The 16,754-nt window shown below is 46.3% G+C and overlaps 1 protein-coding gene across 2 annotated transcripts in view; it reads left to right on the top strand.

Moving 5' to 3' along the window:
* The window catches only part of LOC121001064 (cytochrome P450 2C39-like), a 160,232-nt gene that overhangs the window by 108,769 nt on the left and 34,709 nt on the right, over positions 1–16,754 (top strand). For both annotated transcript variants that reach the window (XM_040431961.1, XM_040431960.1), the window contains one exon: positions 4,705–4,892. In XM_040431961.1, the coding sequence (XP_040287895.1) occupies positions 4,705–4,892 (188 nt within the window). The remainder of the gene's footprint in view (positions 1–4,704; positions 4,893–16,754) is intronic.

Here is a 16,754-nt window from a genome sequence, read left to right on the forward strand (position 1 = left end):
TCATCTTGAAACATAAGTGGTTGGTCATCCGTGCACTTAATCTCTTCCACTTCTGGGGCAGGGCTAGGTGGATGGCCCTGGGAAACCCTGCTAACAGAGTCATCAAAAAGCAGAAGAGACTGCTGCATGACTTGTGGCTCAGACTGCTTGGCTGATTTGCAAGGGGGTAAGGTGAAAGGCTGATGGACATCGGCTGCAGGTGCAAACTCTGATCTTTCAGCAGGAAACTGGGTGGGAGACAATGTAAAGGAACTGGAGGCACTGTCAGCAACCCAATCTACTATCGCCTGTACTTGTTTAGGCCTCACCATTCGTAGAGCCGCATTAGGCCCGACCAAATACCGCTGAAGGTTCTGTCGCCTACTCACACCTGAGGAAGGTGTTTCACTTGTGCATGTAGCTGGAACAGATCGACCACGTCCTCTCCCTGCAACAGGAGCTCCACCAGCAGCACCACGACTGGGGCCATGTCCCTTATTTGACGCTCTCCTCATATTTCTCAAATTTAGGATCTTGCCCAAAATGGGTGTTTATTTAATACCAGAATAGCACAGCAGTATCTAACGCGTGTATCTCACAATGACAGATGCAGCAAAGGCTGCAAAATTAAGATTTTTGCCCAAAATAGGTGTTTTTTTAATACGAGAATACCACAGCAGTATCTAAAGAGTGTATCTCACACTGACAGATGCAGACAACGACGCAAATTAAGTATTTTGCCCTAAATGGGTGTTTTTTGAATAACAGAATATGACAGCAGTATATAATGCTTGAATTTCACACGTACAGATGCAGCAAGGGCTGTAAAATTGAGTATTTTGCCCAAAAAGGCTGTTTTTTAAAACCCAGAAGATTATAGCTGTATTTCTAGCTTAAATTGCACACTGACTAATGCGGCAGAGGCCCCAGATGGAGGGTATTGCCAAAAATGGGTGTTTTTTAAAATCCAGAAAATTATTGAAGTATTTCAAGCTTGATTTAGCAATAACAGATGCAGCAAAGACTGCAATATCAACTCCTTAAGGACCGGGGTCATTTTTACCTTAAGGATCAGGCCATTTTTTGCAAATCTGACCAGTGTCACTTTATGTGGTGATAAGTTTAAAACACTTTGACTTAGGCTACTTTCACACTAGCGTTCCGATAATGCAGACGTTCGCATCCGTTCAGAACGGATGCGTCTGCATTAAAACTTAGAAAATTTTCTAAGTGTGAAAGTTGTCTGAGCAGATCCGTTCAGACTTTACATTGAAAGTCAATGGGGAACGGATCCGCTTGAAGATTGAGCCATATTGTGTCATCTTCAAGCGGATCCGTCCCCATTGACTTACATTGTAAGTCTGGACGGATCCGCTCGCCTCCGCACGGCCAGGCGGACACCCGAACGCTGCAAGCAGCGTTCAGGTGTCCGCTCACTGAGCGGAGCGGAGGCTGAACGCTGGCAGGCGAATGCATTCTCAGTGGATCCGCCTCCACTGAGAATGCATTGGGGCCAGACGGATGCGTTCGGGGCCGCTCGTGAGCCCCTTCAAACGGTGCGCACGAGCGGACACCCGAACGCTAGTGTGAAAGTAGCCTTATCCAAGTCATTCTGAGATCGTTTTTTCATCACATATTTTACTTTATGACACTGGTAAAATGGAGTCCAAAAAATTTATTTTTATTTATAAAAAAAATACCAAATTTACCAAAAATTTTGAAAAATTTGCAAATTTCCAAGTTTCAATTTCTCTACTTCTAGAATACATAGTAATACCTACAAAAATAGTTATTACTTTGCATTCCCCATATGTCTACTTCATGTTTGGATCATTTTGTGCATGACATTTTATTTTTTGGGGATGTTACAAGGCTTAGAAGTTTAGAAACAAATCTTTAAATTTTTCAGAAATTTTCTAAAACCTAAACTTTTTAAGGACCAGTTTAGGTCTGAAGTCACTTTGTGAGGCTTACATAATAGAAACCACCCAAAAAAGAAACTACACCCCTCGAGGTATTCAAAACTGATTTTACAAATGTTGTTAACCCTTTAGGTGTTCCACAAGAGTTATTAGCAAATGGAGATAAAATTCCAGAATTTCGATTTATTTTTTATTTATTTTTTGGCAAATTTTCCATTTTAATCCATTTTTCTCCAGTAACAAAGCAAGGGTTAACAGCCAAACAAAACTCAATATTTATTGCCCTGATTCTGTAGTTTGCAAACACCCCATATGTGGTCGTAAACTACTGTACGGGCACACAGTAGGGCATAGAGGGAAAGGTGTGCCGTGTGGTTTTTGGAAGGCAGATTTTGCTAGACTGGTTTATTTATACCATGTCCCATTTGAAGCCCCCCTTATGCACCCCTAGAGTAGAAACTCCATAAAAGTGACCCTATTTTGGAAACTACGGGATAAGGTGCCAGTTTTGTTGGGACTATTTTTAGGGTACATATGATTTTTGGTTGCTCTATATGACATTTTTGTGAGGCAAGGTTACCAAAAATAGAAATTCTGAAATTTCATCTCCATTTGCCATAAACTGTTGAGGAACACCTAAAGAGTTAATAAAGTTAGTAAAATCAGTTGTGAATACCTTGAGGGGTGTAGTTTCTTAGATGGGGTCACTTTTATGGAGTTTCTACTCTAGAGGTGCATCAGGGGTTTATCAAATGGGACATGGTGCCAAAAAAAAAAAGGTCATCAAAATCTGCCTTCCAGAAACCATATGGCGTTCCTTTCCATCTGCGCCCTGCTGTTTGGTCATACAAATTAGAAAAGGACAAAAGAGTTTTTACCATTCAGAGGGCACCACCTGAGTAAGAAATTAAACTGGTGGTGAACTAAAAATCTGGTGAAAGTCAGATTTTACTTACTTCACCCAGGAGGAGAGAAGAGTGATAAGCAAATGACACCCTCTTCAGCTACCTCCTGCGCCTGGTTCGCTTGGAAGATTTTCCTGGAAAAACAGCAATCCAAAGTCTGGAGATCTTGAATTTCCAAAGTGCTTTATTCAACATGAGGTGATGGTGAAGAAAGAGCCCAACGCGTTTCGGGGATTATCATCTAAGAATCCCCTTTTTCAAGCGCCGTCCAATGAGTTCTGAAGCATTTGGCTGAATATGAGCAGATAATATTGCCCGAAACACTTCAGAATTCATCCTGCTGCTTTTGTCAGCAGTCACATCATCAATAAATACAAGAGAACCAGTTCCATTGGCAGCCATACATGCCCACGCCATGACACTACCACCACCATGCTTCACTGATGAGGTGGTATGCTTAAAATCATGAGCAATTCCTTTCCTTCTCCATACTCTTCTCTTCCCATCACTCTGGTACAAGTTGATCTTGGTCTCATCTGTCCATAGGATGTTGCTCCAGAACTGTGAAGGCTTTTTTAGATGTCGTTTGGCAAACTCTAATCTGGCATTCCTGTTTTTGAGGCTCACCAATGGTTTACATCTTGTGGTGAACCCTCTATTCACTCTGGTGAAGTCTTCTCTTGACTGTTGACTTTGACACACATACACCTACCTCCTGGAGAGTGTTCTTGATCTGGCCAACTGTTGTAATAGGTGTTTTCTTCACCAGAAAAATAATTTTTTTTTTATCCACCACAGTTGTTTTCCGTGGTCTTCAGGGTCTTTTGGTGTTGCTGAGTTCACCGGTGCGTTCCTTCTTTTCAAGAATGTTCCAAACAGTTGTTTTGGCCGCGCCTAATGTTTTTGCTATCTCTCTGATGGGTTTGTTTTGTTTTTTCAGCCTAATGATGGCTAGCTTTACTGATAGTGACAGCTCTTTGGATCTCATCTTGAGAGTTGACAGCAACACATTCCAAATGCAAATAACACATTTGAAATGAACTCTGGACCTTTTATCTGCTCCTTGTAATTGGGATAATGAGGGAATAACACACACCGGGCCATGGAACAGCTGAGAAGCCAATTGTCCCATTACTTTTGGTCCCTTAACAAGTGGGAGGCACATATGCAAACTGTTGTAATTCCTACACTGTTCACCTGATGTGAATGTAAATACTCTCAAATTAAAGCCGACAGTCTGCAGGTAAAGCACATCTTGTTTGTTTCATTTCAAATCCATTGTGGTGGTGTATAAAGCCAAAAATGTTAGAATTGTGTCGATGTCCCAATATTTATGGACCTGACTGTACATAGCACCTAATGAACAGACCTGGATATAGAAGGCATGCTGGTATCACACATAGGTTAGGCATTTAAGACAGTAGCAGGTTGTAGGAATGGTAGTGCCCGCTCTGGATTACTACACAATTATTTTGGTGTAGCAAAATAAAAACAGGCAAAGCCCTATTCAAAATGAACTTCCATGTCACTCTTTCTGACTGCATTTGATGCCATTTTGCCTACTGTCACAAAGTTAATCACCACAATATATAAGTAAACAGAGACTCCGGACCAGACCCCTTCGCTGTTAGAAACCCTAGACTCATTAATACAGTCACTTACACTCTGACTCTAATCCTTGAAGCTCCAGGCTCCGGATCAGGACTGGCATATATTTGGTCATCTGCCTTACTATATCTTTGCAGGTATCACTGAATATATAAATTTTGTAACTTTCTTTGCTGCAATTCAAGGTTAAAAAAAATCACCCCTCTCTCCCAAGAAACAGTGTCCTCATTATAATCCACTATTGTTCTAACCTGACTACTCACCTGACTGATCTGATCTTTTCCTCACAGCTAAAGTTCAGCAGGAGATAGACGAGGTAACCAAGTCTTTGCGTCTCCCCGAGATCATGGACAAGCCCCAGCTATCGTATACAAATGCTGTCATCCATGAAATCCAGAGAGTTTTTGACCTGTCTCCAACTGCACTTTTCCATGCCATCACTGAAGACATCAAGTTCAGAGGCTACATCATCCCAAAGGTACAGACTAGTATTTTCTACATTACCAAGAATCGAATATAATGTGGATTTGACTCCAAGCATATTGATGACCTATCATGGCTTGAGCAGAACCGTGGTACGGTTACACGGACGCCAAATTATGCAGTGGGTCAGTATAATGGGTATAATAGTCTATAGTTTGTTTGTGACGCCAATTGCAGCGTGCGCAGGGTACAGTCACAGGGCCCTTCAAGGATGTTATAACTCACGCCCCAGGTTAGGAATGCCAGAGTGGTGTAATGTCTCTGTATGGTAGTGGTAATGGTGTCAACGGTGTCTCCTACCTGGGTACGGCTGGACTCCTGGATCCTGGCTCAATTGCAATAAAATGAGTGTAGTGCTAGTAGGAGTAATAGAGAAATTTTTAGCAGAAATTGAGATCCAGACCTTGGGTAAAGTTCAAACTTGTCTTTACTGATTGTAACTTTCATCCAAGCAGATACAGCTTTAGTCTTAGGTCCCAGCAGGTATTGGCAATGGTTGGCAGGAATTTATCTTCTGCTCTCTCAAGTACCTGGAGCTTGCAGGAAAGGACGTCTGCTTGTTAGCTCTAAACTGTGGCAGGAATTTGACTTCTGCACTCTCTAACCTCTGTGTTATGGTGACTGACTAGCTGAGGAGGAATATGGCTTCTCCTGGGTCTCTGATCTGTACTCACACTTACCTTTCAGGGTATGGTTTCTTCCTGTAACTGGAGCTGTCTGCTTGCTTCTTCCAGCTGAGGCTGCAAGGCTCAGGCTGGGGGTGATGATCAATGTCTCAGCTGAGACAAGATCCTGGCTTTTTCTCTCCATCTCAGGGAGCTCCTACACACACAGCCTTCCCCTAGCAGGGGTGGCTGGTACACTCTCTCTAACTTCCTTCTCCACCCATGAGGCAGGATGTGGGCACAGCCACTCTGCTCACAGAGGGGGGAGCTAAACTGGAATGGAATGCTTTTAGCAGATTGTAGTGGGGTAAAAGAGTTTAGTAACACAACTCTGGGGTGTTACACTTGCCAAGCACATCACTATCCATTTAATAATGACTGTGCTTGGTATCACAGCAAATCTCATCTTGAATAGAGCTGATCTGCACCTAGGCTATGTGAGCAATGAATATGATGTCACTGACCTACGAAGAGGCCTAAACACTTACCAAGTGCCTCGGCCTGTTCCAGGCCCTTGTTGATCTCATATCGATGATCTATCACTGTAGTTTATCCTCTGTACATTAAACATGACCTCAGCGCAAATGTCTCCTTTCTCCTTGAATCCAGGCATACATAGAGCAGTTGTCTTCACTGAGTCACTATACCAATGTCTCATCTACAAAAAGTATAATATAGTGTAGATAAGAATAGGTGAACTTTTAATTATGCAACAGAATAGTGTTTTTTGCTATGTATTTTCAAGAAAAAATATTGTAAAAAATAAAACTTGGGCCTCAAAAAAAACACCTCATATGGCTTAGGGTACCCTCATCTGAACAGAAAAGTAAAAAAGTTATAGTTCTTGGAATTAGTGGTTAAAAATGACTATGGCTTATCGCAAGTTAAGGGGGTCTAAAATCCGTTCCTCTTGTGTGTGTTCGGTTTGTTCCTTCTGTGTTCTGTACTTGCTGCTGGTGGTCCAGCAAAATGCAATGCACTGTGCCTTAGCCAATGGGAAACAAGATTATGGTGAGGTCCTGCTCACTACACCTGAGGTTATCCTATCTGATGACATTGTTGTACAAGTGAGTTTTTGAAGTTAAAGCCCCGTACAGTTCCATCCCACATGATTTAGGTATTAGGGCGGTTGAGTCCTTTTTGGACACTAGGGGTACCTACCTTTGGCAACCTTATCTTTGTAGTTTGTTATCTTCCTTCTCTCATTTGTTCTTATCCAATTTCTTTATTTATTTATAACCCATGCTTCTTCCACCAGCTCAGGGGGACAGCAATGGGGAATCCTTATGCCAAATCGTACGCTAACCTCCTCCTGAGCTGGTGAGAGGACCAGATAGTCTTGTCCACCATTGCGACTACTTGGACTCCTCACATCATTAATTGGTTAATGGAGTTGAGTGAAGTTTTGAAAAATGCAATTCAGCAGCCTTGCTGAAGTTCGGCATGAAATTTGATTTGTTCCGAATTAATTTGTCACGAATCGCGATAAATCAGGTATACACAGGCCACTGTGCCTAATCATATTCTTCCCACTAGGTGACCCAATCTCAGTGTAAAGGCTTGGAAGTTTAACTACAGGGAGACTACAGCAGGGACGTTGTTTTGTCCCAGGCCCCGAATGTCCTGCCTGCCAGATAGATACAACTATAATACAGTCCTTAGGATTGCAATACAATTGAATCTAATGCACCGAAAGAGCTGAAGGACCTGTGATGACATCACAGGTCATGTGACCAGTAAAACAGGCAGTGGTTGAGAAGGACCTGCGATGATGTCACCATCATGTGACCAGTGCAGGAGAGGACGGCAGTGAAGAGGAGGAAAAGCTTTGGCGATGTCTGCTACATGAGGAGAGGTAAGTGAAGGGAAAGGCAGAGAAATGCTGGGAGTTGTAGTTATTTAACTGGGGCTGTATGTTAGGGCTGAAGAAGGAATGTTATTTACATGGAACTGTGTGTTGGAGGCAGCTGGAGAGGGGGTCATGTTATTTACATGGGATTGTATCTTGATGATGGCTGTAGGAGGGAGTGATGGTATTTACATGGGACTGTATTTTGGAGGGGGCTGGAAAGATGGTCTGATGTTATTTACATGGGACTCTATGGCGGAGGGAGGGAAATAGTGTTATTTACATGGGACTGTATGGTGGAGGGGCTGAAGGGAGGGGAGTGATGTTATTTACATAGGACTGTATTTTGGAGTGGGCAGGAGAGATAGTGTGATGTTATTTACATGGGACTGTATGGTGGAGAGAAGTATATACCTACAGGGGGCATTATAAATACTGGGGGCACTTCAGGGTGAGCATTATAACAATAGGGGGCACTATAAATACTGGGGGCACTGTAGTGGTATTATAAATCCAGGGGACATTATAGGCATCTTATTACTACTGGGGGCTCTATAGGAGGTACTTATAGATCCGTCTTATTTCTACTAAGAGCACTATGGGGGCCTTATTACTACTAAGGGGTCTGTAGAGAGCTTTATTACCTCTGGGGGAACAATAGGGGGCCTTATTTCTACTGGGGGCTCTGTGAGGGTATTATTAATACTGGAGGGCTCTTCTACTAATGGGGGCACTCTTGGGGAGCGTTATCAAGGTTAGGGGCTCTGTAGGTGGCAGTATTACTAAGAGGGGCACTCTTGGGGAGCATTATCACTGTAGGGGGCAGTATGACTAATGAGGGCATTCTAGAAGGGAATTACTATTGGTGGGACTATGAGGAGCACTATTACTATGGGGGCACTGCTATTTCTTCAGGATAGTATTTGGGGGTATAAGGGGGCACAGCGAGCAGCAGGATAACACTGTGGGGACTCCAGGTTGGGAGATAATGATAGAAAAGTAAGGAAGCTAAGATGTCTGTGTGTCACACTCTGCAGCTGAGAGAAGATGTCCGGACCAAATGGAGAAGATGATCCTGTATTTTGAGCATCTGTAAAGCCACTTTCACACGGTCAGTATTTTGCATCAGTATTTGATCAGTATAAGCCAAACCCAGCAGTGGAACCTCAAGAGATAATATATAATAGAAATACAGTATTTGCATCTCTTCTGTGTTTTGGACCTACTCCTGGTTTTGGGTTACAAATACTGATCAAATAGTCGTACAAAATACTGACCAATTACTGACAATGTGAAAAAGGTCTTACAAATGCTCAAAATACAGGATAGTTTTTTTTTTTCTGTTCTTCTGTGAACGCAGCCATACAGTGACGACAGTGGCCTCATGACAGAGTGGGGACAGGGAGGAGCAGCCGCAGTGGTATACAGCACGAGATGGTGGCAGAACCCAACAACAGCAGTGTGATAACAAGGCCCAGTGGCATGCATATCCTTGTAAAAATGTAACATGTACATTCATTGGGCCCCCTTCCGTCAGTGCTTTATGGCCAGGGGCAGGGAGGCAAAAATTGAACCCCCCCCCCATGCCAAATTCTTGACCTAACCTCTTCCCTCCAGCCAGAGATGTAACTTCACCAGCATGCAGTTTCTATAATACCGGAGTCTTCTTATGCGGCAGAAGGGTCTTTGGGGCCCCTCAGGCTCCTGGGACCAGTAGCTACTACTACCTCTGCTACTCCCTATAGCTATGCCCCTTTGTACATATCAGTAGGCCAAGAAGGAAAGGCAGTAGTGTCAGGCGGGTGGCTTCATCAGAATGGTGACAGCAGCACGTGGCCAGAAGTAACGGGCAGTTTGCACAATATTCCGCTGTGGTAGCACACTACAGTATGATCATTAGCGGCAGAAGTATCAGGCATCGACATCTGGAAATCCTGGTTGATCCATAACTAACTCATCTTTATGAAGGTTAGTCTCTCAAAATTTTTGGAGGAAAGGCGCATTCTCTTTGGGGTAACTATGTCCCCCGCAGCACTAAACACCCATTCTGATGCCACACTACTGGCCGGGCAGGTAAGGTGCAGCGTACTCAAGTTGTGTTTAGAAATGTTCCTGGGTGTTGTAGTGCAATGGACACTAACCTGAGACGGCTGACTCTCTGCAAGGGCAGGTGATGGTAAGAAATGTTCGTGACGCCAGTGCCAATTAAACGGTGGCACGCCGTTTGCTGATAGCAGGAATAACTGAGGAACCACGTGATGTTAAAGCAGAACTCAAACTTTAGTAGTCATCATACATGGGCATAGCTGGAAACGCAGTTCCTTTGCAGACAGTTTGTTGCAGTACATTTGATGCAGGCAATATAGACATAGCAAGGTGACTTCAGAGTGTTAAACACAGGACTTGCAGTACAGGCGGCTTGCACTCTATTCCTGACTGATCCTGGAACATAGAAAATCTTCTCCAAGGCCCAATACCCTAGCTCTGGCGTATATCCTTGGTTTTATCTTTATCAAGTACCTCCTCTGTTGTCTTGAGTACCTCTTGCTTTCCTGGATTTGCCTCTGTCTCTCTCTCAGCTTCCTCAGGCTCTAGAAACTTCTGAACTCAGGTGTTCCTGCTTCTGCATATGGGAACTCAGGAGGGGAACCTTCTCCTTGAATCTGGAACCCGGTTACAGGGACTGCAAAACCCTCTCCTGGTCTGCAGGCTTCAGGCCTGGACTTGACTCTGACATTGTCTAATCTCCAACTGGTTAGACTAGACTACTTCTTCCTAGACTCCAGACTGACTTTCCCTTCCCTGACTGGGCCTTATATAAACTAGGGCTCCCTAGCTCCCTCTAATGACTAAGAGCTGGAATGACACCCCTAGCAGGCCTGTACATGCAAGTTTCACAGTAACAGGGAAATACATAGCATTACATTCAATTACATTTTATAACCAACCTCCCCATAAATAAGAGGACACGACAGCACACAAAGTGACCCTTTTGTAGTGACGGGAATTACCGTCCCCGTACACTACATACCCCACTGCTTTAAGCTGAGTACGACCTCGTACTCCATCAGGGCTCTCCCAACTGGAATCTCTACCTGAAACAGAAAAGACACATGCAGGCATACATATATGTAATTCATCTGCATTTACATTCATATCAGGTCCAATTGGCAAAGGTGAAGTGTGGTGACAAGGGGCGTCGTTCTCTTCTCTCAGGATAATGAATGGAACTGGGGCGCTGACCTGGCACAGCGTAACATTATAACCAGGATAGTCCATAGGTGCAAATTGTCCTTAATAGAACAGCAAAATAGATAAAACAGTATAAAAGTTCTTGGAGGCTCAAAGAACAAACATGAGTCCGTACCCAGGTTACTTTTTGGTAAATCACAGAGGCTCTCATGCGGTGGAGTCCATCTCTGGGCACATTTCCTTTAAAAAGAATAAGAATCTCAGAGGCTCAGGTTCTTTTGAGTCCATCTCTGGGCACAGTTCCTTAACATCCAGTTGCACAATATAAAACAAGTGCTGTAATACCCCTGATCAACCTGAAAAGGGGGTTAGGGGTAAAAGGTGCAACTAAGGAACAGGCACAACTTGGCGTGGGGTAGCAAAAGCAGGCAGATGATCCTGGAAACAAACTTGGCTTTGTTGACCTTATGATTTCAGTGGTTTACACCTACCACTGAGCCGTGGATGAACTGGCAGCAGCAACAAAGGACCAGGGAAACATAGGACTCCTGTCCTGGAAGGATTAAGTTCGCAACATCATACTTTGGCAAAATAAATCAAAGGCCTAGCAGGCTGTTTCACAGAGGCATGTCATAATTACCCGGCTCTGCTGGCAAATATGGCCTGTAGTAGTCCTCTACAGGAGGATGTGCCCACATCACGGTGTTAGGGGGCAGCTGCAAAGTGAAGGGACCCCTGATAGGTATTGGCCCCATAGGCCTAGGGGTAAACACTCTTGTGGACCGTACCGGTCCCGGCATAACGATTGTGGGATGTAGTGGACTTGGTACCGCCGCCGCAAGCGGTCCGGTGGGCTCTGTGCAGCAATTCCCAGGAGTAATGGGTCTCCCTTGGGGCCTTGACGGAGCAACATTAGCAGACGGGGGGTTACGGGTGGTGACAGGCACCCTTACCTCGTCCTTCTTCGGCGGCGTCCGGATCCTGGCGGTCGCGATCTTGCGCAGCTCCCGCAACTTTTCCTCCAGCCGGACAATCTGGTCACCGATGCTTTCCGTGTCGGAGTCGCTGTCAACTGCTGGCGCCGCTGGCGCAGGTTCAGGCAACGATACCTCGGACGCAGCCTCTGCAGGTTCTGGTGGCGCATCGGGTCTCCGACCCTGCCGGATATTCTCAAAGGCAACGCGAAGTCCTTTTAAGTTCTCCATATCCTGGATGGTTTTCTCCCGGCGAGGCAGCTCGGGGGAAGGATAGGGGCTCACCCATTTTTCCAACACGGTTGGCTGCCAGAAGACATTAGGCCCAATGAAGGAGCTCCGCTCCTGGAAGGCGTGATGGGCCGGCTCTGGAGAGCGTTCAGGTTCCCGCTCGCAGCCAGAGTAGTCTTCTTCTGCTTCCCAGTCCTCAGGTCCTCGCTTGGGACGGGTCACGGCAGTTGCATAAGGGCCTCTCAGGCTCTCGGCAGGGGTGAACTCCACTTCCTCTCCCTCGCGGAGGCTATGTTGATACGAAGGGAGGTAGTCTCGCTTGACAGATCTCCTGTTGACGTATAGATCTCTGCCAGTTAGGTAATCTTGTATGAACCCGTAGCCACGGGTTTTGTCAAAGGACACCACCAACCCCTTTCTCCTTTCCAGGCGGGGTTGGGTGCTGGTGTGTCGTTCATGGATAGTCTTGGTCAATTCCTCATAATAGATTTTAGTCTTTGTATTCCGCTTTATAGCGGCCTCCCGGATCTCTGCCATTAACGAAGACCACTTGAAAGAGGGCTGAAAGAAGTCTCTCCAAGAGCCATAGCAGGGCTCTGGTACTTTCTCCCGTGGCGGGCAGGCGGGTTTCTCCGGTCCCGGAGAGTAGGCCGGTGGAGCCTCTTCTGGCTCTACACCAATATCCATGTTCGGTATTTCAGGCGCGGACGGGGCAGCAAAGCAGTGCTCACTCTCCAACATGCTCGATCCTTCTCTGGAGAGCGACAGGGCGGCGCCAACAAGCTCAGCCAGATCCTCCCATTGCCCTAGGAGGCCGCCCCCCAGGTATTCCAGTATATGGAAGGCGGAGTCCATGCTGGCAGACATGCAAATGTCCAGGCAGGCTGTGGCGCCTGACCTTGAACCCTTCCCCGCTTCTTCATCAGAAAGGGGCCAATTTTTCCCGCTTTTTCGGGATGAAGATGACGCAGCAGTAAATTCAGCAAGCTCAGTGGCCATCTTTAGCAAGAAACGCTGTCTATTCACTGACAGCAAGCAGGATTGTAAAAAGTCCACAAAACCACACTCCAATGCGGCGATTTCCTTCCTCTTGATAGCGCAACACTGCACAGCGCTTTCTGGAGGTTTTAGGTACACTTTGGGTATGTTTTTCAGTCCACAAAGTCCACTTTAATAAAACAGGTAGTTTGTCATTTTGGTCACAGGGCAACGGTATAAGGCACAAAGTTCACGCTTCTTGCACTAGAAAGCGTGCGTATCCTGTTCGTGACGCCAAAAGAGAGGTGCAGCGTACTCAAGTTGTGTTTAGAAATGTTCCTGGGTGTTGTAGTGCAATGGACACTAACCTGAGACGGCTGACTCTCTGCAAGGGCAGGTGATGGTAAGAAATGTTCGTGACGCCAGTGCCAATTAAACGGTGGCACGCCGTTTGCTGATAGCAGGAATAACTGAGGAACCACGTGATGTTAAAGCAGAACTCAAACTTTAGTAGTCATCATACATGGGCATAGCTGGAAACGTAGTTCCTTTGCAGACAGTTTGTTGCAGTACATTTGATGCAGGCAATATAGACATAGCAAGGTGACTTCAGAGTGTTAAACACAGGACTTGCAGTACAGGCGGCTTGCACTCTATTCCTGACTGATCCTGGAACATAGAAAATCTTCTCCAAGGCCCAATACCCTAGCTCTGGCGTATATCCTTGGTTTTATCTTTATCAAGTACCTCCTCTGTTGTCTTGAGTACCTCTTGCTTTCCTGGATTTGCCTCTGTCTCTCTCTCAGCTTCCTCAGGCTCTAGAAACTTCTGAACTCAGGTGTTCCTGCTTCTGCATATGGGAACTCAGGAGGGGAACCTTCTCCTTGAATCTGGAACCCGGTTACAGGGACTGCAAAACCCTCTCCTGGTCTGCAGGCTTCAGGCCTGGACTTGACTCTGACATTGTCTAATCTCCAACTGGTTAGACTAGACTACTTCTTCCTAGACTCCAGACTGACTTTCCCTTCCCTGACTGGGCCTTATATAAACTAGGGCTCCCTAGCTCCCTCTAATGACTAAGAGCTGGAATGACACCCCTAGCAGGCCTGTACATGCAAGTTTCACAGTAACAGGGAAATACATAGCATTACATTCAATTACATTTTATAACCAACCTCCCCATAAATAAGAGGACACGACAGCACACAAAGTGACCCTTTTGTAGTGACGGGAATTACCGTCCCCGTACACTACAAAAGCATGCCCATGGCCAGGGGCGTACATAGAAATCACTGTGCCCCATAGCAAGAATTCAAATTGGGGCCCCATTCATAGCCCCTCCCACTACCCGTGCCTGGCCAGTATACACAGCAGTGTACTGATATGTGAGGTGTGAGGTATAAATTATAACTCGTACCTCACATATCAGTACACTGCTGTATATAATATGGGGCACATTTATGAAGACTGGCGACTAAAGCCCTGCACTGGCAATGGATCAGCCAGAGTTATGAAGAGATGCCAGCCTCTACATAACTTCGGCGGATCCACCTTTGCTTCTAAATGTAAGATAGTTTCCTTGCTGTCTTACATTTAGACCATTTTCTATGTCTAAAACAGGCATAGAAAATGGTAATCGAGATGAGCCTCTCCCCTTGTCCGCCCATCCCGCGCCCACTTTTTTAGACCTGGCATGAATGAGGAAAATATAGTATACGGAGTTTTGTGCAGTTCCTTTACTGGATGTACAGGACCTGTGATGCTGAAGATGATGTCATCATAGGTCCTGGCAGATGCTCCTATCTAACCTGAGAACTACACCATTCTTTGTGCAGTTCCTTTAATAAATGTACAGGGCCTTCATCACAGGTCTTTTAGCTTTCTCCACTGATGGTAGGGATAAGTATATTGGAGCTGGACAATAATGAGTATAATTAGAGGATAGTGCCTTTGGTTCCCCACGGGCCCCATAGCAGCTATGTGGTCTGCCTCTATTAGAGGTAGGCCACTGACCATGGCAAACTTTTCCAGATACGTCCATACTTCAGTTTTGCATGCCCAGTAGTCCAGGAGATCTTGGATCATGGGTGACAGTGTGCAGTCCAAGTACCACCACCTGCTGCTGGGTGGTTTGTTCAGAAGGTGGCTGAATAAAACAACTCATCATAGACTCCAGACTGAAGTTGCTGCGTTTGGAGCTGGTGCTGCTCCTGCCTTTCCCCCAGTCATGGCAGTGGAGCGTGAGCGCAGAGGGTCCCCCCGGTCACAACTTCCTGAGGACAGACAATCACACTCGTAGGCAGCGACCAACTGATTACACAGCATGTCTCTATAGTAGTCTATTTTTGGAGCCCTCTAGGAATGTCTAAACAATGCACCCATTTTTTACCAGAAGCGAAGGTTTAACAATATGGATGGCCAGTAGTCATCCCGCCAAATCCTGATAATGCAGCTGTCACTACGCAAACATGATAGCATGCATATGGAAATTTGCGCAAGGGACTCGGAGGGCTTCCCTGCCTCCATCTCCACTGCATACTGCCACGCAGGGCCGGGCCGACACAGAAGCTGGGGAGGCTCCAGCCTCAGGGCGCAGGCCAGCTCCCCAGCCTCTGGGCGGCAGGCAGGCCACTGACCACGTCGCTGCTGCTGCTGCCGCGCCTGCCGGGCTGCCGGCCGCGCTGGAGGACGGAGGGAGTAGTGAGCACTTGGCACTGACTTACGTGCTCCCTCCCCGTTCCGCCGCCTGGCTCGGCCGCTCCGATGCTCTGGTCTCTGCTCAGTGCTTGCCTGACTGGCTGCGTACAGCGCGCACTTTGACCTGATGCGCTGTACGCAGTCAGGTCACATGTGAGCCCTCTGGAGACCAAGAGCAGCGCGGGCATTAGCAGGCAGCAGCACAGCACTGTGTCACGACCCAGCGGCCAGGCCCCAGCAGGGGTAGAGCGTGAGAGTCTGCCCTGAAGTGAAGTAAGATAGTTCTTAAATAAAGATAATATTATTTTCCGTCTGATCTGAGGTCTGATGGGGTTCTGGATGGGGTAAAATTACAAGGAACGCCCCGGGGGGTGGGGGGGTTGGATGGGTTGGGGTGGATGTCTGATTAATAACAAACATACATATCTAAATGGCAGGGGGGGGCGCACTTGAGCAGCTCAGCCTCTGTTGGTGGTGGACCTTGTCCCAGCCCTGCTGCCACGGTCTGTCAGGGTCATCTGCATCGTTTTCGTCGTCACCCTCCAGCTACTCCTGCTCATCTCCAGTGCTTGGGCAGATAAACCACCTTTAAGTATAAAATTCCTGGGCGTTTATGTCCTACTCCTCATCCTCTGCCAGTTTATCCTCCTCAGGGGTTAGGTGGCCATGAAATGGAGGCGTCAGGTCTTCTGATCCCTTGCCAACAATATTTCTCAGCATCCCCTCCAGGATATGAAGGAGTGGAATGACATCATTCATCCTGTAGTTCTGCCAACTGACAAATTAAAAAGGAAGCCTCCTCCTAGATTTCCCCGTGGAAACACCACCGGATCTCCAGAAAATGCCTTTGCGCAAATGAGAGCATCAGAGCATGAAGGGAGGCTGAGAAGGGGAAAAGGGGATATGTCCGGTTTCCGCTCTGAACCCGGACAACCCCTTTAAGTTGTCTCCTCAAAGGGCCTGAACAAATGGCACGTGTCATGCATGAGATGCCACTGGTTTAGATGGAAATTACACCAGGGATTAAACCTGTCCGTCTGCTAAATTAGGAACTCATTGACCGTCTTCCTCTGCTCGTACAGACGGTCTAACATATGGAGTACATATGGAGTTCCAGTGGGTGGAAATGTCGCATATCAGGCGATGTTGGCGAAGAGCATTTTGCCTTTGTAGCTCAAGGAGGGGGTGTTTTGCCCGGTAAGAGTGGCTGAAGTTCATGCACAGTTTCCTGGACATTTTTAACAGCTCTTGCAGTTCAGAGGAAGACTTGA

The sequence above is a fragment of the Bufo bufo genome, chromosome 5 (assembly GCF_905171765.1).
Source record: "Bufo bufo chromosome 5, aBufBuf1.1, whole genome shotgun sequence".
Taxonomy (NCBI): domain Eukaryota; kingdom Metazoa; phylum Chordata; class Amphibia; order Anura; family Bufonidae; genus Bufo; species Bufo bufo.